General features: G+C 65.0%; 2 protein-coding genes across 6 annotated transcripts; one reads left to right on the top strand and one right to left on the bottom strand.

Moving 5' to 3' along the window:
* Positions 1 to 1,309: 1,309 nt before the first annotated feature.
* IDUA (alpha-L-iduronidase) lies at positions 1,310 to 19,087 on the top strand. 5 transcript variants are annotated; one of them, XR_014244516.1, is made up of 14 exons: positions 1,310 to 1,574; positions 2,343 to 2,483; positions 13,710 to 13,795; positions 13,953 to 14,060; positions 14,344 to 14,439; positions 14,537 to 14,739; positions 14,903 to 15,082; positions 15,189 to 15,405; positions 15,701 to 15,913; positions 16,026 to 16,147; positions 16,225 to 16,350; positions 16,428 to 16,508; positions 16,912 to 17,012; positions 17,134 to 19,087. XR_014244516.1 is itself a non-coding variant. In XM_082391473.1 (14 exons), exons 1-14 carry the CDS (start codon positions 1,432 to 1,434, stop codon positions 17,238 to 17,240), a joined length of 1,806 nt encoding a protein of 601 aa, XP_082247599.1. In that variant the 5' UTR covers positions 1,310 to 1,431; the 3' UTR covers positions 17,241 to 19,087. The 5 variants fall into 5 exon arrangements, 3 of the variants coding, with proteins under 3 accessions (XP_082247599.1, XP_082247597.1, XP_082247598.1); XM_082391473.1 differs by having other exon boundaries at positions 15,303 to 15,405; positions 16,428 to 16,504; XM_082391471.1 differs by having other exon boundaries at positions 16,428 to 16,504.
* On the bottom strand, positions 3,204 to 9,723 carry SLC26A1 (solute carrier family 26 member 1). Its single transcript, XM_082391470.1, has 2 exons — positions 5,561 to 9,723; positions 3,204 to 4,860 (listed from the first exon to the last, which is right to left on the bottom strand). Exons 1-2 carry the CDS (start codon positions 6,359 to 6,361, stop codon positions 3,331 to 3,333), a joined length of 2,331 nt encoding a protein of 776 aa, XP_082247596.1. The 5' UTR covers positions 6,362 to 9,723; the 3' UTR covers positions 3,204 to 3,330.
* Positions 19,088 to 19,670: the final 583 nt, after the last annotated feature.

Below are 19,670 nucleotides of genomic sequence, written 5' to 3'. Positions count from 1 at the left end.
TTACCGTTTCCGTAAAGGAGGGTCAGTGGTGACAAGTGTTCTCAGAGTTGGATTCTCCGAAGCATCTTTATTTGACCTCCATTTCAAAGCATGCTTTTTGCTGGATCGAGACGTCCTGGCTAACAGTGGTTTAGTTTGAAGTTTTCCTTCCCTTGGCTGCTGGTTCTGGCCGCTTCTGTTGGAAAGTCAGTGTTCTTTCTTGCTGTTTTGCACTTTGAGGGTAACGGGTCCTTTCCCCCTCAAGCTGCTTTGAAGGCTTTCCCTTCAGCTTTGGTTTCAGCATTTCACTAGGACGCGCCTGGGTTCTTCTGCCTTTGTACTTTTTCCTCGGGCTACGGAGCACGCCTTCATTCTGTGACTGGATGTCGTCCATCACTTTTAGAGCTCCTCTCTCTTCAGCCCAAGGGACTGGACACTGGTTGACTCTGGGGCGGGGTTCTGCTGTCCGAGGGAGGACAGTGCAAGGACAGAGGCTCTTCCCCGAGTCCTGAGACGCTTGACTGGCGGAGGATGTGAGGCTGTACGACCTACAGTATATGTAGGTATACACACCCGTAGTATATGTGCAGTTAGAAGCTTAAACGTTCACCGCTGACCCCACCTCCCCCAACACCCAGGCCGCGCTGCCCATCTGCCCATAGAAATGTCCACTTGGCTTCTCAGAGGCAGCTTAGCCCCCTGACCACCCCCGTTGCTTTACAACAGCCCTCCTCTCAGAAAACGTCACATCCGCGCGCTGCTCCAGCCGAATTCCTAAGAGCCACCATCCACCTTCCAAACGTGTCCCACTTCTGACCACCTTCCACTGAGCAGCCGCCTGGCGCGCGCGTTAGGATACTTGCCGGCCCGCGAGCCGACCTTCCGAAGCGTTAACAGACGACGGTTTCACTCGAGCGGCTGAAGGCCGAGCGCTTTCCGAGTGCCGCCCAGTCCCCGCAGCCCGCTCGGCGCGGGAGGGAACGGAGGGGAGCAAACTGCGGGGAAGGGGCTCCAGATTGGGGCGGGGGATGGCAGCCTGAGGGCAGCTGGGCACAGCCCACTGTCTGGAGAAGCGCTCCAGATTCCGGGGCTGCGGGAGCTGCCCGCCCCGCCACCCAGCCCCACGCCCACCGCCCCGGGCCCGCCTCCACCGCCACCTCCCGCCAGACCCCGCCCACGCCTCCTGCTTTCCCCTCCCGGCCACGCCCCTCCCACAGCCCCGCTCCACGCCCACCGCTCCGGCCCCGCCCACCTCCCACTGCCCGCCAGACCCCCGCCCGGCCCGGTCCTGCCGAGGCCCCGCCCCGTGCCGGCGGTCACGTGGGGCGCGACCCGGAGGCGGAACAGGCGGGCGGGGCGCGGACCTCGGCTCCCGGAGCGCGGAGGGCCGGGTGGGTCTCCCGGGGTTGGGGTGTCCTCGCGCCCGGGGCTTGCGTCCCCCGCGCCCCCGCCATGCGCCCACCTCGCCCCCGCGCCGCGCTGCTCGCGCTCCTGGCCGCGTCCCTTGCGGCCGCCGAGGCTCCGCACCTGGTGCGCGTGGACGCGGCCCGCGCGCTGCGTCCCCTGCAGCCCTTCTGGAGGAGCACCGGCTTCTGGTGAGCGCCTCGCGGGGGACTCTGAGGTCGGAGCGGCCCAGCCCGCCCCTGCTCGCTGCGCGCTCTTCCCAAACCGCGGCCGCGCACCCCGCCCCGTGCCTCCGGGACCCCCGTGTCGCACCTGGAGAGACCTGCAGTAGGCGCTCCGAAGGGAGGAGGGCCGCGGCTCGCTCCTTCCTTTCGGGTCCAGCCTCAGAGTGGGGATCTCCTCTCTGTCCGCTGGCTCTATGCCATGTTTCCGGTGCTGCGGAGGTTTTCTAGCTGAGCGGCTGCCCCGTGTGGTGGGGGCCTGGGGCCAGGTCCTGAGTGTGCCTGGTCACCCCCCAGAGGCTGAAGAGCCTGGTGGCCAACCGCGGCAGCCCAGGCTGCAGGAGGAGCTGTGGCCCAGGACACTACTCTTTGGCGCAGACCGGGACCACCTCGACGGGGCAACCCCAGAAAGTTCGACGTCCCTGCAGTGGGACCTGTCCCCATCCCTGGTGTCCCCGATTGCCTCTGTCGGGCTTGGAGCTGATATCTCCCGGCTGGTGGGGCAGGGAGCAGGGTGGGAATGTGATCTCTCTGGGAGCCCCCGACCCCCATAAACCTGAGACTTCCTCACAGTCCTGGCACTAGGGGGCAGTTTATTACATCAGGGACAGTAAAATTCACCAGCAGACACGCCCCGGTCCTTGCCCCGAGTTTGTAGGTGCGGGGCCTGTGCTGAGGCGCCTCTGCTAGCCCCACTCAGGGGGACTAACGCCTCCGCTCCCCCTGTTTTGTGCCCAGTCCCCCACCGCCGCACAGCCAGTCTGACCGGCATGACCTCAGCTGGGACCAGCAGCTCAACCTGGCCTACGTGGGTGCCGTCCCTCATGGTGGCATCGAACAGGTTCGGACCCACTGGCTGCTGGACCTCATCACGGCCAGGTGGGTGATGGAGGGGATGGGCAGCCTGGGGGCAGCTGGGCAGAGCCCAGTGTATGGAGATGCAGATGGAGACTAAGAGGAGGTGGCGTCTGGTTGTGGAGGACAGTGCAGTACCGGGCCATGGCAGGGTCACGGGGTGGGGGACTCCTGCTCCAAGAAGCCATTGCCCCTGTGCTTCTCGGCCAAGCATCCTGGGGGCAGGGGAGAATTGAGGGCACCCTCCTGGTGGCACAGGCGCTGTGGGTGCTGGGGCAGCCCCTGGATCGGGCAGAGCTGGACCCTGCAACGGCGAGTGGGCACCCTCGCTCTGTGCTCAGACTGTGTGGGGATGCCACGCCAGGGGCCGGGCTGAGGTCGTGTTGGTCACATCTGTCTTTGGCCCTGCCAGCCCCAGTGGGGGCTGAGGCAGAGGGTGTAAGAAACACTTGGGTGTGTGCATTGTGGGGTTTCCTAGACACAGAGACTCTCATCACACCCCTGGCCAGAGCTTCCAGCTCTCACCTGGGGTGGGGGGGGCACTAGCGGGCCAAGGGACCAACGTCCTTTTGGCACCTTGGAGGCCACATGACTGCCTCAGGGTCCTTGTTCGAGTAAGACAGGACACCGAGTGTCAGACCGGCTCCACGGACCACAGATGCACAGCACTGGGCCCAGGTTGGCACCGAGGCAGCGTTTGTCTCAAAGGTGCAGTTGAGGGGTCTCAAGAGTCTGGGTCCTGGTGTGTGTTCACTGCCACCCTCCGTCCCATTTGGGGTTCCCTGGGTCCTCTAGATTGGAGGCACCAGGCAACAGCAAGACCGCAGTGGTGGATGGTGGGAGTGGAGGCTGGCGGCAGGTGCCGGCTCTGTTAGAGGGTGGAGTTGGCGGCCACCAGCTCCTGGCAGCGGGCTCGGGCCGCCTGCACGGCACAGTGCACGCTGGGGAACAGCTGCCCCTCCTCGGCCGCGTCCCCCTGGTCCTCCCCGAGGAAGCCGCCTCTCCTCAGGGTGTCCCTCACCGAGGGGCTGCAGCAGGCCAGGAGCAGGGTGATGCCCAAGGCCCCGTAGTCTCGGCGCAGGTCCTGCAGTGTGGCCAGGCCGGCCGCGTCCAGGAACAGCAGCGGGGCACAGTCAATGACCACTGCGTGGAAGCAGGTCGCTGAGGGCACCAGCGCAGCTGTGCTGCTCCCGGGACCCAGGTCCCTGCCTTCGACAGGCTCTCCCTCGCCAGCCCCCACCCCCGGGCCCCGCTCCTTCCTCCTGGCGGCTGCGTACCCCACGTTCAGCCCGGTGAGGCTGTAGAGTGACCGCAGGAAGAAGTCCTTATTGGCGTAGTAGAGGGGCCCCGTGAAGCGGAACACCTGCACACCAGGCTCGGGGACCAGGCCCTCAAATTCTGCTGGGTCCCCATAGAAGCTGGAATCCCCGGCGCGGGCGAGCAGGGCAGCGCGTGGGTGCCGTGTGCGGCCGGCCAGGCTGAGCAGTGAGAGGAGAATGCCGGCCAGGAGCCCGGCCTCGGTGCTGACCAGCACGCAGGTGGCCGCCGTGGCCACCCAGACCAGAGCATCGGCAGGGCTGAGCCGCCACAGCCGCGGGACGTCCCGCACCTTGCGCAGGGCCCCACGCAGGCTGACGATGATGATGCAGGCCAGCACGCTCCGCTGCAGGTCCCGGAACAGGGGCGCTAGCGCCAGCACCACCAGCAGCACCACGGCGGCGCTGACCGCGCTGGAGAGCTGCGTGCGGCAGCCGGTGGCCGTCTTCACCAGGCTCTTGGCCAGGGCGGCGCTGGTGGCAAAACAGTGGAAGAAGGCAGGCAGCACGTTGCAGCAGCCCACAGCCAGCAGCTCCTGGTTGGCGCGCACAGAGTAGCCGTGGCTGCGGGCGAACATCTCCGCCAGCGAGATGGAGAAGGCGGAACTCACGAGGGCCAGGGATGCGGCGTCCAGCGCCACGCGCCACACCAGCCCCGGCTCTGGCACATGCGGGGCCATGAAGCCAGTGGGGATGTCGCCAGCCACACTGGAGCCGAAGCGCTCGTGGAACTGCCCGAAGTGGGACACGAGCGTGGCCGCCCCGATGACCAGCAGTTCTGCGGGCAGCGGCACCTTCAAGTGGTGCCGGTAGCGGTCCGAGAGCTCCTTGGCCGCCAGCAGCACGGCCAGGCACGCGGCGCTGGTGAGCACGTCGCACAGGTTGGCCTGCCCGGCGCTGCGCAGCAGGCTCAGCCACGTGCTGACCACCAGGCCCGGCCCCTGGTGCCGCGGGACCCGCACGCCCAGCAGGTGTCGGAGCTGGGAGGTCAGGATGGTCACTGAGGCCCCCATGGCGAAGCCGTCCAGCAGCGGCTGCGAGAGGTAGGCGGACACGAAGCCCAGCCCGAGGACGCCCATGAGGACCTGCGGACAGAGCGTGGTCAGGGCCGCAGGGCGCGGGCACAGCGCAGAGCCGGACCTCCCTCCCTCGCAGTGCTCATTTCCCACGTGGACCCCATCCGCGGCCGCCTGCACATGCGTGTGCGCGCACGGGCACGGCAGCTGCCGGAGTGCACGCTGTGGCCACGACGCTCACCGTGGTCCCACACACGCGGGCTCTGGGCATCGCAAGGCAGCTCCTTTCTCTGCCCTGTCCACGGCACCGCCCCCCTCCCGGGGGACCTGGAGCTAAGGGGAAGGACCTGAGGTGGCCCTTGGGAGGGGGCGACGTTGGGGTGGACAGCCCTGGGCCAGGGAGGGCTGGGTGCGGGGAGGCCGTGGGGAGGCAGGCGGGCAGGCAGTTCCCAGGATCCCACCTGGGACAGGACGCCGGGGAGGATGTGCAGACCACGTGGGGGCACGTTTGGGCCCGAGGCCACACTCTGCGGCTGCCCAGGCAGGCCCCCACCCCGGGCACCCTCAGCCCCTCTGGTGCCCCGACCCGGGGTGCTGTCACGCACCCACTTCTGCCTATGCCCTGTTCTCTCCTCTCCTTGCGGGTTAAGCCACCGCCCTGACCTCCTGTCTCCCCCGGGCTTGGCCCTTGCAGGGGGGCGACCAGTACCGGAAGGGGCTGCTCAGAGTGGCTGAGCCAGCCTGTCTAGGCCCAGGCCCAGCTCCTCACCTGGTAAATCCCGGCCAGCAGCGTGAGGGCGGTGGCCACGCGGATGGCGTAGCAGTCCCGGCTGCAGTCCTGTAGCCCAAGCGCCAGCATGGTGGCCGAGGCGTTGAGGGCGCTGCGGTTGGCCCCGGGGGCCGGGCCGTCCTGGGCGGGGTCGAAGCCGGCCAGCAGGAGCTCACGGTCCACCACCTGGCCCACCATGAGGCAGAGCAGGCTGAAGATACCCACGGAGACGTGGCGCGAGGTGCCCATGAGGAAGTAGATGAGGTTCGCAAAGAAGGACGTGTAGAGGCTGTAGATGGGCTGCAGCCCGGCCAGCAGTGAGTAGGCGATGGCCTGAGGCACCAGGATGATGCCGATGACCAGCCCAGATATGACGTCACCCGCCAGGTCCTCCCGAGGCTGGTACTGGCGGAGCCAGCGCGTGGCGGGGAGCAGGTCCTGCAGCAGCGCCCAGGCCCCCTGCGCGCTGCACGCACAGCTCCGCCGCAGCCGGGCCTTCAGAGCCTCTCGCAGGCCTGGGGGTGCGGGGGGCCGCCGGCGAACCAGCACCAGCCCCCTGCCCTGCTGTGTGCGCTCAGGGGACACTTCCATCATGGGGCACCAGCCCGCCCCCCGAGAAAACCTGCAAAGTGGGCAGAAGTGGGTGTCATTGCTGGGGTGGCGAGACATGTCAGAGTCAGAGGGCGTCACGGAGACCCAGACTCGCGTGGCCAGAACAAGCTCCGCTGCTCTCTGTCCACGCCAGAGGCCCCTCCGCTCCGCCGTCCAGACCACCATAGTCCCCTCTGGTCGTCCCTCCATCACCTCTGCACTGCGGCCCTGCTGGCAGGAAGAGCCTTGCAGATGCCAGGACCCCAAATCTGTGCTGCAGCAGCGCCTGCCATTGCCCGGTCCTTGCAGCAGAATTCCTGGAACGTGCTTTGAGGGGCCGGCTGGGAGGGCAGTGGGGGTGACTGGTGTCCATCGCCTGCAGGGTGTTCTGGGACAGCAGGCCCCTTTCCCAGTGCGTGTTAATGCTTCTGGGTTTTGGCTGGTGGCTCAGGCCACAAAGACGCACCGTGGAACACGCGTGCCAATTGTCCCTGCCGTCCAGAGGGCAGCCTGCCACCCGGCCCAGGCTGACCTTGCCTCTGTGCTCAGCGAGTGCCAGGGAGTCCCGTTCACAGCTGTGCTGAGGTCCGCCCGGACTTCAGCTCTTGCTGTCCCCCTCATGGTGACATGAAGCAGATGGTCTCTGCTTCCTCAGAGCCTGGTCACCCTGGCGCGGTGTGTGCACTGGCCGGGGACGCGGGGCCTGGGGTGTCCCCGGGTGTGGAGGACGGGCGCTCGTCCCGGCCTGGTGTGAGGTGTGGGCAGGCGGACGCCGCCCCCAGGGCTCTAGTGGCAGGCCTGCCCTTTGGGGGATGCTAGGGGGGCTGTTTCTTTCCTCTGAAGACCTCACCACACAGGGGTCCCTGGACACCTCGAGCTCAGCCAGCCCCCGAGGTCCAGGTGTGTCGACTGAGTGACTGTTTAAACGACGGGGAGTCCGCAAAAGAAACACTGGAATCGGGCCTTTCCACTCACAGTGTTCTGCCCCTCCGCTCCATCCAGGGAGCTGGCCTCTGCTGTGGCCGAGTCGTCTAGAGCCCTCGCTGTCCTGCCGCAGGGTCCCAGGGGGGCTCTTACCTGAGGGGGCCCCTCACGGGCTCGGCAGGTAGTGCAGGCCTAGCTTGTCTGTCCGCGGGGCCTCTGACTCAGCGGGTTGGGCATGCAGGTGGTGGGCTCAGGCACAGAGCTGGCCTGGCACTGACCGGCGGGCAGTGCTCTGTGCTTAGCATCTGACTGCTCGGCTGTGCTGGGCTTGCAGTTAAATCATTTACTCCAAAGATTGCTGAGTCATAGGTTCCCCCAGATGCGCATTACCTGAGCGGCTAATCCGGGGAGTTGTACTGTAATCAGAGGCTCACACATAATTACAATTGTGTGGGACTCTTATAAGCTTCCAGCCTCCCAGGAGCAGGGCTCCAGGTGCGGGACCGGTGGGCTGGGGCATTGAGTGGCTGGAGCCGGAAGCTTGGATTCTGGGCCCCTGGGGGAGGCGGAAAGCTCAGGAGCCTGGCCAGTTGTACCGGAGGAGGGGGCGGGGGAACGGGCCCAGTGCTGTGGCTCCCAGGACCCTGGAGTGTGGGCAAGGATGGGGGTCCGAGGGAGGGGCTGGTCTCCGGGTCCCATCCCTGGACATCCCGTCTGCCAGGCGATGGGTCTGGTCCACGCGGGAGCCAGCTGGGCCCAGGGCAGCCACATCTTGGCTTCTGCTCTGTGTCCTTGTGTGGAAAGCAGGCACGAGGCCGCTGGTGTGTGTGTGTGTGTGTGTGTGTGTGTGTGTGTGTGTGTGTCCGAGGACTGGAGGGCTGCCAGGCATCAAGATACAATTAGCAGCCAGGTGTGCCCTTCCTGCTGCAGGGGCAGGGGTCCTGGGTCTGTCCCCTGGAGCCCCGCCACCTGGATCCCAGCCAGGTGCTGGCCCTGTGCGGTGGGTGGCCGTCTGGCCTCGCCACGCCTCCGTCCACTCCTCCTGGGCCAGTGGAACCTGCCTTGTAGGGCTGGTGTGAAGGTAAACGGCCCCTTTGGATGACTGCCCTCGTGTCCCACATGCAGTTAACAAAGAGCGTGCTGCTGATTTTAAAATTACTCAGGACCTCGGTTCTCCCATCTTTACAATGAACAAGTGGGTGCCTTAGGGGCAGCGTGGGGAAAGAACACCACAGCCCCAAGTGTTCTCCATCCTGGAGGGGAGACCTGAGAGGCTGCGAGGGGTCCCTTTGACGGGGCTGCAAGGCTGAGCTGGCCTGGGCCTGCTGTCTCCCAAAGCCCGGGGCAGGGGGAGCTCCATCTAGGCGCCTCCCACATTCAGCCTCATTTCGGGACCTCCCTCCAGAGCCTCCCTGAAAGCTCTGCCACATCATGGCCTGATGGGAAAGACCAGAGGCCCCATTTGGGGGCAGAGGTGGGAGTGGAACCCCAGGGTGGCTGGGGGGATAGCCAGAGGGTGGGAGGGTCTCCGCACACCTGCATCGAGGGGGAGGAGTGGTCAGGGCCGAGGCCCCACTGCGATGCCGCGTCCATCTCCACATCTGATTCCTTGTTCTTGAAGAGTCTGTGTTGGGCCCCTAGATCTCGCCCTGCCCTCCGGAGGCTGAACCCAACCACCCGGGGCAGAGCCTGGGGCCTCCCGGCCCGGCCCCTCCCCCCGAGTCCTGCGCAGTACCCACTCAGTCCTGGGGTGGAGCTGTTTGCCCAAGGATGTGGTTTACAGGAGCCACCGGCCAGAGGGCGGGTGGGACAAGTCACAGCAGTTCAGGGGCAGATAAGACTCCTCTCAGGGCTGGAGTGGAGGGGCCACCGAGGGGTCATAACACGCTTATCTTCCAACCCAGCTACCGGCGGCGGAGCGGCAGTGTGGGAACTCCCTGCGTGGCACGTGTGGGCAGCGGTGGCGGCTGGGCCCACCGTCGGGGAGGGGAGGGGTGAATGGAGGTGGCGGCCCCTCCCCCTCTCAGGAGGTGGGGACGGGGCTTTCGGGGGCCGCCTAGGTTTGGAGCACCTGTGGTGGGATTTTAGGCAGGTGGAGATACTGATATTTCAGGGAGGGACTGTTCTCAGCGCCGCAGCACCCATGTCCCCCATGCAGCTGCACCGCAGGGGTGGCCTTGGCTGCCTTGGTGGCAGGCCTCTGCTCCCCCAGCCGCTGCACAGGCTGGGTGTCTAAGCAGCTGCAGGGACCCAACTGAGAACTGCAGGGCCCCTGGGGTGTCTAAGCAGCTGAAGGGACCCAACTGAGAACTGCAGGGCCCCTGGGGTGTCTAAGCAGCTGAAGGGACCCAACTGAGAACTGCAGGGCCCCTGGGGTGTCTAAGCAGCTGAAGGGACCCAGCTGAGAACTGCAGGGCCCCTGGGGTGTCTAAGCAGCTGAAGGGATTCAACTGAGAACTGCAGGGTCCCTGGGTGTCTAAGCAGCTGAAGGGATTCAACTGAGAACTGCAGGGCCCCTGGGTGTCTAAGCAGCTGAAGGGATTCAACTGAGAACTGCAGGGCCCCTGGGGTGTCTAAGCAGCTGAAGGGATTCAACTGAGAACTGCAGGGTCCCTGGGTGTCTAAGCAGCTGAAGGGATTCAACTGAGAACTGCAGGGTGCCTGGGTGTCTAAGCAGCTGAAGGGACTCAACTGAGAACTGCAGGGTCCCTGGGTGTCTAAGCAGCTGAAGGGACTCAACTGAGAACTGCAGGGTCCCTGGGGTGTCTAAGCAGCTGAAGGGATTCAACTGAGAACTGCAGGGCCCTTGGGGTGTCTAAGCAGCTGAAGGGATTCAACTGAGAACTGCAGGGTCCCTGGGGTGTCTAAGCAGCTGAAGAGATTCAACTGCGAACTGCAGGGTCCCTGGGGTGTCTAAGCAGCTGAAGAGATTCAACTGAGAAGTGCAGGGTCCCTGGGGCCTAAGCGCCACCCCCCCCCCCAACCCCTGCCTGTCCCTCTGTGCTTTGAGGACTGTGGTCTTCATGCTGCCATCTGACCAGGCACACAGGCGAGCGTCTTGGGTCCTGGGGCCTTGCTGGCCGAGGCCCACTGTCCCCCTTCACCCCAGTGGGCCCACTGCAGACTTCTCCACCGGGGCAGGGGGGCAGCAGGACCCTGGCGCGGGTTAACCAGCAAGGGGCGTGGGGTCTCCAGCACCTCCGCCTGCTGGAACCGCCTTCATCTTGCCTCCTGCCCAGTCCTGTGCCACATGGTTGTTATTTTAATATTGGTCTTTAAATCACCATTTTAAGCCGCTGAGTACACTTATTTGGAAAGGAGCCATGTATCCCCACAAGTGAAAAGAGGCTGGGCTGCAAGCCCATTCTCATCTCCAGGGTCCAGAGAACCAGACCCCAGCGCTCCCAGTTCCAGAAGAGCGACTCTCCTGCCTCCCCGGCCGGCACCTTCGCAGCCGGGACCCTGACTGTGGCTGCCGGTTCCCCGCAGCGGCGGGTCTGTGTCTCCCCCTATGAGCACTCTCGCCCCGCCCCATGTATTTCCCCACCCCGGCCCCGCGCCCCCCCATCCCTACCGACCACGCGCGCCCCGGGTTCCCACCCCGTGCATTTCCACACGTACCCCCGCTCTGCGCCCCTTCCCACGAGTGCGCCCTGCAAGCCAAGCACGCGCGGCCCGGGCCCCACCCAGCACGTTTCCGTCCACCCTGCGCCCCCTCCCACAAGTGCGTCCCTCCCCTCGCCAGACGAGCAAGCGCGGCCCCATCTGCACCCGGCCCGATCCCCACCCGGTGTTCCCCAGATTCCACGCCCGAGCACGCGCGGCCTGGGGCCCCGCCCTGCGCGCCCGAGCACTCACCAGGCCTGGGTGCTGCTGGGTCCTCGCGGCGCACGCGCTCAGGCCCAGGGATGGGGGGTGGTTCCTGGTGCAGCCTGACGGCTGCCGGCGTGCAGTGAATAAAGTCGTTGTGCGGCCTCCGCTGCCCCGGCCCAAGTGCCGGACCAGGAGCGGGAGGCGACGCCACCTGTGCCTCGCGCCCAGGTTCGGCCTCCTGCGTGGCTGGAGGATGGAGAGGCCCCCGGGCTGGACTGCGTGTGTGACCCAAGCCTCTGCAGGGGGAGTGCAGGGGTGGGCTGTGCACTACACCTTCTGGCTCAGCCCCCTCACTAGCTTTGATCACTCAAATTCCCCTCCTGACGGAGGCTGAGACGGATGGAGACCTAGGCACCGACAGTGGGGCCCGAGGACAGCTTCCCGGGGTTCCTGGGCCTGGGATCACCCCAAGGTTGGGTCTTCTGGTCCCCGGGGGGCAGGTTACTGACCCCTAGGGCATTTCTGGGTGCCGAGGCTGGATTGGTCAGCGGACACTCAAGTCCACTCAGAGTGACAGGCTGAGATCGGCTCTGCGGCTGGGGCTCCCCTGGTGACACCCCGCAGGCCCAGGACACTGAGCGCCGGAACAGAATTTACCCGAGGCCTGATGTGCTCCCGCCCTAAGTCGGCCCAGCGCTGCCAGGGTCTGCAGAGGAAGCCTGGCACCCGTGCCCGGGCCTCCGCTGTACATGCGTCGCCCATCGCCCACGCCTGCTCCCCCACCCCCACCTGTGGGACTTTGGAACCCGTCCGCTGCCACGCATTTAATTTTTACCCGAGCGCTTTTTTTTCTTTGCTACCGGTTGTGACCTTTGGAGGGGGGAGGGGCGGACCCCCGCTGCGCACGTGCTGGGGGGCTGGGCTCCGGAGGTGGGAAGACGCGGTCTGGTGAGAGCCGGAGGCACCCTGTCTGCGTGGTGGCTCGGCCTTGACCTTGTGCAGTGACGAGTGGGGCAGAGGAGGCCCGGAAGGGAGGTGCTGACTTGTCCAGACCCTCGCTGTCCCTCAGGGGGACAGCGGTGGGCTGGCCAGACTGGCGTGGGACTGACTGGGAGACTTAGACCCAGAGCGGTTCAGGGCCAGATTCCACCTTGATCCCTCGTCGCCCCTCCCTCGCTGCCGCGCAGGCGGGACGCACCTGGCTGCCACTAGAGGGCGCAGCTGCACGCCCTCTGGAACGTGTCCGCCCTCCCCCTCAGATCTGTGGGTGGACCGGGCGTGCCCTCAGGGGAAGCCCTCAGACCCTCTGCCGGCCCACCCGTCTGGGCCACCCCAGGCTGCCGCATCAGCCCCAGGCTCGGTGCTCTACTCCGCCTGCCTCGCCCTCCTTGCCTTGGCCTGACGGCTGAGCACCAGTTTCCTCACCCAGCCCCCGACCCCAGGTGCGCCACCTCCACGCCAGCGCATTTGAGACCCATCTTACTCCCCCGCCTGCCTCTGCCAACTGCACGCACCCCCAGGTGCTCAAGCGAAATCCACGGTTGTGCTGAACTCCCCCTTCCCAGCTCCCCTCCAGTCCGGCAGTGGACACTGGCCCCTCTGCCTCCTAAATCCATCCGCGCCAGCTCCCTCTTGCTGCTGCCGCCGACGCCACCCAGTCCGGGCACCTACCTCCCCCGGGGAACCGTCTTCCAGCTCCCACTCTGGCTCCAACGGGCCGATGAAGGGATCCTTTCAAAATATGGCAAAGACAAAACTATGGAGACAGTAAACACGTCAGGGGTTTGGGGTGGGGGGAGGATGAAGAGGTGAGGCAGAAAGGATTTTCAGGGCAGTGAAAATACTTTGTGTGATGCTGCAGTGGTAGATACATGCCGTTATACATTTTTCCAAACCCATAGAATATACATCACCCGGTGAGCCCTAATGTGGACTGTGGATTTGGGGTGACTGTGATGTTAGTGTAGGTCCATCAGTTGTAACAAAAGTCCCACTCTGGGATGTTGACCATGGGGGAGGCTGTGCATGTGGGGAGGGAGCGTGGCGGGGGGTAAATCTCCGTACCTCCGTCTCAATTTTGCTGTGAATCCAAAACTGTTCTAAAAGAGTTGTCTTACAAACACATAAGTCATGGTACTGCTCTGCTTCAATCCCTGAGAGGACTCCCCATGTTACCCTGAGTCAGGGTCCCATCCTCACCATTGTCACAAGGCCTCGTGTGACTGCATCTCTCACAACCCACACCGTTCTTCTGCCCCAGGCCCACTAGCTGCTTTTCTGCTGCTTGATTATCATGAGTTCATTTCTACCTCAGGGATGAGTGCAGGGTGGGGGGACTGCCCTTCTCCCTCTCCTGCCTGTTCACGTTGCCTCTCAGAGTGTGGAAGGGGGGCAGGGGTAGTGTTGAGCCAAGTCTGGGGCCCTGGCCTCCAGGAGGTGCAGGGAAGCAGGATATGGCACCACAGGGTCCTGCCAAGCTCATCCCACAGCCTCCCGCTTCACTGTCAACTGTCTTTAGGATGCCTATTCTCCCCCCTCCATCCTGTTGTACCTTTCCCGAAAGACCTGCCTGCCCCCTCCCACAGGCTATTCTGAGCCCCTGAAGGCTCGAGGGTGGGGTTCCAGTACAGACAGCCTAGTTCACACTAGGCTGTGAGTGACTACTAGGCTTACACAGTCACGTTTCTGAGGAGAGGGGCCAGTTGAGTCTGGAGCCTAGTCCTGCACGGCACCTTGCAGGTTTCTTAGCTGCTTGAATGTGGCCACCGTTCCAGCCCCGGGCCCACCTTCCCCCATCCTGACATTGAGTGTCCTTCTACAGGGGGTCAGCCAGGCAGGGCCTGAGCTACAACTTCACCCACCTGGACCGGTACCTGGACCTTCTCAGGGAGAACCAGCTCGTCCCAGGTAAGCCGCCAGCCTCGCCCTTGTACTGCTGGCCCCACGCCCTCCCCTTGGCCTGGCCCTTCTGGGTCCTCCTGGTTGCCCACGCAGGGCCTACCTCAGCGCGGGCCTGGTGGAGACAGGCAGGTGAGCAGCGGACAGCCGCCCTCATGTGCTACAGGCTTTGAGCTGATGGGCAGCCCCTCCGGACGCTTCACTGACTTTGAGGACAAGCGGCAGGTGTTCGAGTGGAAGGACCTGGTCTCGCTCCTGGCCAGGAGATACATCGGTGGGCGGGGCGCGTGCCCTGTGGGGACAGGGGGGCACTGCTGGGCAGGCTCTCCTCCCACACCCACCCAGGCCACCTTCTGGTCTTCTCATCATGAACCCGCTGAACCAGGGCCTCCTGATGGGGGAGGGGGGCAAGTGGGGGGGGGCGAGCTCATAGGGAATCAGACACTCCCGTCACATCCAAGCCCCCCACCACGGTTGCCCCTCCCTGGGGATCCCCATGAGCCCATGACCCTGTCCCAGGGCAGGGGCCCTCTCGCCACAGTAGGGACCCTCTGCAGGTAGGTACGGCCTCAAGCACGTTTCCAAGTGGAATTTCGAGACGTGGAACGAGCCGGACCACCACGACTTTGACAACGTGTCCATGACCTTGCAAGGTGGGCAGGCCGGCCTCCCGGGGTCCTGCGGATCTGAGAGGGGGTGGCAGCGGCTCCTCCGGCGCGGGGGTGTGGACTCTGTGTCCCTCCCGCCCAGGCTTCTTGAACTACTACGACGCCTGCTCCGAGGGTCTGCGAGCCGTCAGCTCGGCTCTGCGCCTGGGCGGCCCCGGAGACTCCTTCCACCCGCTGCCGCGCTCCCCGCTCTGCTGGGGCCTCCTGGGGCACTGCCACAACGGCACCAACTTCTTCACCGGGGAGATGGGCGTGAGGCTGGACTACATTGCCCTCCACAAGAAGGTCCAGCCCGGGATCCCCGCCCTTCCGTCCGTCCCCGCCCCCAACCCAGCACCCACGCGGGGGTCCCCCGCATGCGGCAACCCCAGAATCCCGCCTGCTGCCTGCAGCCCCGCCGCCCCTCCGCGGCGGTCTCGGGGGTTGCTCAGGCGGGGCCTCTGCGCAGGGCGCGGGCAGCTCCATCTACATCCTGGAGCAGGAGGCGGCGGTCGTGCGGCAGATACAGCGGCTCTTCCCCAAGTTCGCGGACACCCCCGTTTACAACGACGAGGCCGACCCGCTGGTGGGCTGGTCCCTGCCGCAGCCCTGGAGGGCCGACGTGACCTACGCTGCCATGGTCGTGAAGGTGGGCCCGCCGCCAGGCCCGCCCCCGGGGGAGGCCTTTCTCCCGGGTGGGAGGGGCGGGCAGGCGGCCCCCGCGGTCGCGTTCCCAGCCACCCCGATGCCCGCAGGTCATCGCACAGCACCAGAACCTGCTGGTGGCCAACACCAGCTCCTCCGTGCGCTACGCGCTCCTAAGCAACGACAACGCCTTCCTGAGTTACCACCCGCACCCCTTCTCTCAGCGCACGCTCACCGCGCGCTTCCAGGTCAACGACACGCGCCCGCCGCACGTGCAGCTGCTGCGCAAGCCGGTGCTCACGGCGATGGCCCTGCTGGCCCTGCTGGGTGAGCCGCGTGCCCCGGCGCTTCCTGCGAGGGCGGGGCCAGGACGAGGCCTCAGTTGGACGGGGATGTCGTGCTAGGCCAGGGGTAGCTTGTGCAAAGGCCCGCGGAAGGATGTGCCCTGCTGGGGAGCCGGGAGCGTGTTTCTTGTCCCTCCCCACCCTTCCCCAGCTCAGTGGGCCGCAGAGGCTGTGGTGTGGCCGGGGATCTCCGGTGGAGGAGGGCAAATGGTGGGAAGCCGGGCCCTGGGAGGGTCGAGGGGCGACGACTCCGCGTGGTGACCCCTCTACCCCCGCAGACGGCGAGCAGCTCTGGGCTGAGGTGTCGCGGGGCGGGACGGTGCTGGATAGCAACCACACGGTGGGCGTCCTGGCCAGCGCCCACCCCCCCACGGGCCCCGCCGACGCCTGGCGCGCCACGGTGCTGGTCTACGCGAGCGACGACACCCGCGCCCACGCCAACCGCAGCGTACCCTTGACTCTGAGCCTGCACGGGGTGCCCCCGGGCCCGGGTAAGCAGGGCTCCCAGAGAGGGGGCTCCCGCCCGTGGGGTGGGGGTAGCTCTGGCGGGGCGGGGCGGGGCCTGGAGGAGGCGAGGCCCGGCCCCAGCATCCCGCTCCGCAGAGGTCGTCTTTGTCCAGCTCTACATGGACAACTGGCTCTGCAGCCCCTACAGCGAGTGGCGGCGCCTGGGCAGGCCCGTCTACCCCTCTGCTGAGCAGTTCCGGCGCATGCGCGCGGCCGAGGTCCGCGGGGAGCGTGGGGTAAGGGGCGGGGCGGCTCCCGAGGTGCGAGGGCCCTGAGCCCCTGACTCTGTCCCCAGGACCCGGCGACCGTGGTGCCGCTCCCCTTTCCCAGCAGCGGCCGCCTGACGCTGCGCCCTGAGCTTCCTATGCCCTCGCTCTGGCTGGTGCACGTGTGCGCGCGCCCCGAGGAGCCGCCGGGGCAGGCAAGTGGCATTTCCCTTCCCCGCCGCCGCCCCGGTCGCCCCCGCCCCCAACCAGTCTCGGTGCCTCACTCCCCCAGGTGACCCGGCTTCGTGCTCTGCCCTTGACCCGCGGGCAGCTGCTTTTGGTCTGGTCCGATGAGCGTGTGGGCTCCAAGTGCGTGAGTGCGGTCACCACCCCTACCCCTGCCCCCCCCCACGCGCCCTTGGCCCCCAAATCCTCCGGGCTGTAGCGCCCATGTGGCCACTCTCTGTGGCCCTTCGGCCACCCCACGCGGACTGTGCTCTCTGCCCCCCATACAGCTGCCCCCACTGTTGGCACAAATGGCCCATGACTTTGTACCTCCGTGATGTAGGGTGGGGGTACCTACACAGGCCATTTGCCCCTGGCACTGTGCTCCAGACCCTTCCTCTCAGCCAGTGTGGCCCTTTGTCATGGCAGGAAGAGTGTCCTGGGCCCCGGGGAGGGGCCAGGAAGGGGGCTGGAGGGGAGTAGGGCTCTGGGCGCCCCCTGCCTGCCAGCCCCTCTGGACCCCAGCCCTGGTTGTGCCTGACCTTCCCCAGGTGCCTGTGGACCTATGAGATCCAGTTCTCCCCGGAGGGTGTGGTGTACCTGCCCATCAGCAGGAAGCCTTCGACCTTTAACCTCTTCGTGTTCAGCCCAGGTGTGCCTGCTGCCTCAGCACAGTCCCTGTGGGGAGGGGTCCAGGGCCTCTCGGCACCTGGCGCTTGGGGGGATCAGAGGGGTTCAGGTTGAAGAGCAGGCATGTACCTTTGTGTCCTCAGACACGGCTGTCGTCTCCGGCTCCTACCGGGTCCGTGCTGTGGACTACTGGGCCCGACCAGGCCCCTTCTCGAGCCCCGTGTGGTACCTGGGGGCCCCTGCCCCGTGAGGGCCACTGCTGCCCCGCGACTGCACCTGTGCTGACCGTGAGCCTGGGCGGCCAGAAGCCGTGCTGGCCCGGACTGCCGTCAGCCTCTCAGCCAGTCGTCCCCTCTGTTTGTCCCCTCCTGCCCCTCATTCACCCCCTTAAAGTGCCTTTCCACGCACAGTCATGGGGACGGCCTTCGTGGTGGGCACTGGGCAGACACGAGGCCCGGCTGGAGTGAGGCCATCCCCGCCTCGCCCCACCCCCGCCTGTGGGAGCCTGGATGGGACTCGGGTCAAGCGCAGACAGGTGTGAGTTGCCACTGGGGTGCCCGCTCTGCGCGCCTGGGGTCTCTGGCGTCACCGCTGGGTGCAGCAGGCCCCATTCCCAGCCCCTGCGCCAGGAGGGCCCAGAGGGTTCCCACTTCCTGAGGCCCAGCCAGGCTGCCCACTGCACCCTGCCTGGCCCAGACTGTCCGCAGTGGCAGGGAAGGCCGGCAGTGTCCACTCCTGCGGTCATCCGGGCTCCTTATCTGGGCCCAGGAGGAAACAGCACGCCCAGACGTGGGCGACTTGGGGACTGTGGATGGACACGTGGACGGGGGCAGGGAAGCCACGAGGGGTGGTATGGAGCCCTGGGGCTCCTCCCCAACCCCCGACGCCCACCCCAGGGCAGGTGGAGCCGACAGAGAACGGTGTGGCGAGGCCACGTGGCGAGGAGCAGGGCTGCAGCCAGTCTGGGGTGACGCAAGCAGGAGTGGGGGCCCCGACCCACCCTCCTCTCTCCGCTGCCCTCGGAGCTGCCTGGGCTCAGGGATGGGGGGCAGGCCTGGCAGGGCACGTGGAAGGTGAGGCCCAGTCACCCCCGGCTCCTGTCCGCATGGAAAGGGCGGGGCGCCAGGGCCCACCAGCTGCCTCATCCTGGGCTGGGGATGTCAGCGTGAGCACTCTCCACCTGAACCCCAAAGCCAGCACCTGTCCCCATTGCCCTTGGCCGCTGGGGGAGGCTTCAGGGCTTGGTGCCTGGGGCCCCGTTGGTACCATACACGGGGTGCTGGGGTGCCCGGTGGGCCCCCGGTTTCTGGGCGTTGTCTTCCTGCCTCGTCAGGAAGCTCTGCCTGGATGTGGCTACGTGACCAAGCACCACGGCGGGCAGGTGGCCCACACGGCAGACGCTCATCCTCTCACGTCCTGGAGGCCGCAGCCTGCAGGCAGGGGTTCCTCCTGAGGGCGCTCTCCTTGCCTTGCAGACGGCCACCTCCTCCCCGTGTCCTCACATGGTCGTCCCTTTGTGTGTGTCTGTGTCCTAATCTCCTCTTCTTATAAGGACACCAGCCATGTGGGATTTGGGCCCACCCACGTGACCTCATTTTAATCACCTCTTTAAAGGCTCCCTCTCCAAATACTGTCACATTCTGAGGTACTGGGGGTGAGAACGTCAGTGTGTGAATTCGGGGGATCCAGTTCAGTCGGTAATGAGCACCAACCCTATTTCTCTGTGGCGGTAGGAATGCATCACCCCAGCGTTAAAGCAGCCTCTTCTTTTTGGGATACAAGCTGCTATATATAAAATATAAACAGGGGCTTCCCTGGTGGCGCAGTGGTTGAGAATCTGCCTGCCAATGCAGGGGACACGGGTTCGAGCCCTGGTCTGGGAAGATCCCACATGCCGCGGAGCAACTAGGCCCGTGAGCCACAACTACTGAGCCTGCGCTCTAGAGCCTGTGCTCCGCAACAAGAGAGGCCGCGAAAGTGAGAGGCCCACGCACCGCGATGAAGAGTGGCCCCCGCTTGCCACAACTAGAGAAAGCCCTCGCACAGAAACGAAGACCCAACACAGCCATAAATAAATACATAATTAAAAAAAAAAAAGTGGTTAAGATTTATTAAAAAAAAAAATATATATATATATATATAAACAATAGGCCCTACTGTATAGCACAGGGGACTATATTCAACATCTTGTAATAAACCGTAATAGAAAAGAATGTGAAAAGGAATATATATATTGGGTTGGCCAAAAAGCTCATTTGGATTTTTCGGTCACATCTTATGGAAAAACCTGAACGAACTTTCTGGCCAACCCCGTATATACATATATATAACTGAATCACTTTGCTGTACACCAGAAACTAATGGAACATTGTAAATTACCTATAGTTCAATTAAAAAAAAATTTTTAAAGCAGCCTTTTCTCTACCTGCTGGTTTGGTAGCCTGAGGACCCCTGATGGTCAGGGGCCATCTCAGCTCGCAGCTTACTGGGAGGGGTACTGGGTTCCCCGGTTCCTTCCTTGGACACTCCACCGCACACCCCACTGAGCAGAGATCTCAGATGGGCCCCTCCTTTGGAGACAGTTACGGCTCCAGGGCAGTCAGTGGGGATTTGGCACTGGCACCTGCATCTTGGCCAGGACAGCAAAGCCACAACTGTCTCCAGGGGTAAGTCACCATCT

This window comes from Balaenoptera borealis (assembly GCF_965194805.1).
Source record: "Balaenoptera borealis genome assembly, chromosome: 4".
In the NCBI taxonomy this organism is placed as follows: domain Eukaryota; kingdom Metazoa; phylum Chordata; class Mammalia; order Artiodactyla; family Balaenopteridae; genus Balaenoptera; species Balaenoptera borealis.
The sequence above is the reverse complement of the archived record's forward strand: the minus strand, read 5'-3'. Positions and strand labels throughout refer to the sequence as shown.

What these genes read in the sequence shown, in the direction of transcription:
- IDUA (XM_082391471.1), top strand. Translation starts at nt 1,432, where the DNA reads ATGCGCCCACCTCGCCCCCGCGCCGCGCTGCTCGCGCTCCTGGCCGCG. An exon ending in TGGAGGAGCACCGGCTTCTG is followed by an intron (nt 1,575 to 2,342) that starts GTGAGCGCCTCG and finishes TTTTGTGCCCAG; the next exon opens with TCCCCCACCGCCGCACAGCC. An exon ending in CCTCTTCGTGTTCAGCCCAG is followed by an intron (nt 17,013 to 17,133) that starts GTGTGCCTGCTG and finishes TTGTGTCCTCAG; the next exon opens with ACACGGCTGTCGTCTCCGGC.
- SLC26A1 (XM_082391470.1), bottom strand. Translation starts at nt 6,361, where the DNA reads ATGGAGGGACGACCAGAGGGGACTATGGTGGTCTGGACGGCGGAGCGG. An exon ending in TGCTGGCCGGGATTTACCAG is followed by an intron (nt 4,861 to 5,560) that starts GTGAGGAGCTGG and finishes CTCTGTCCGCAG; the next exon opens with GTCCTCATGGGCGTCCTCGG.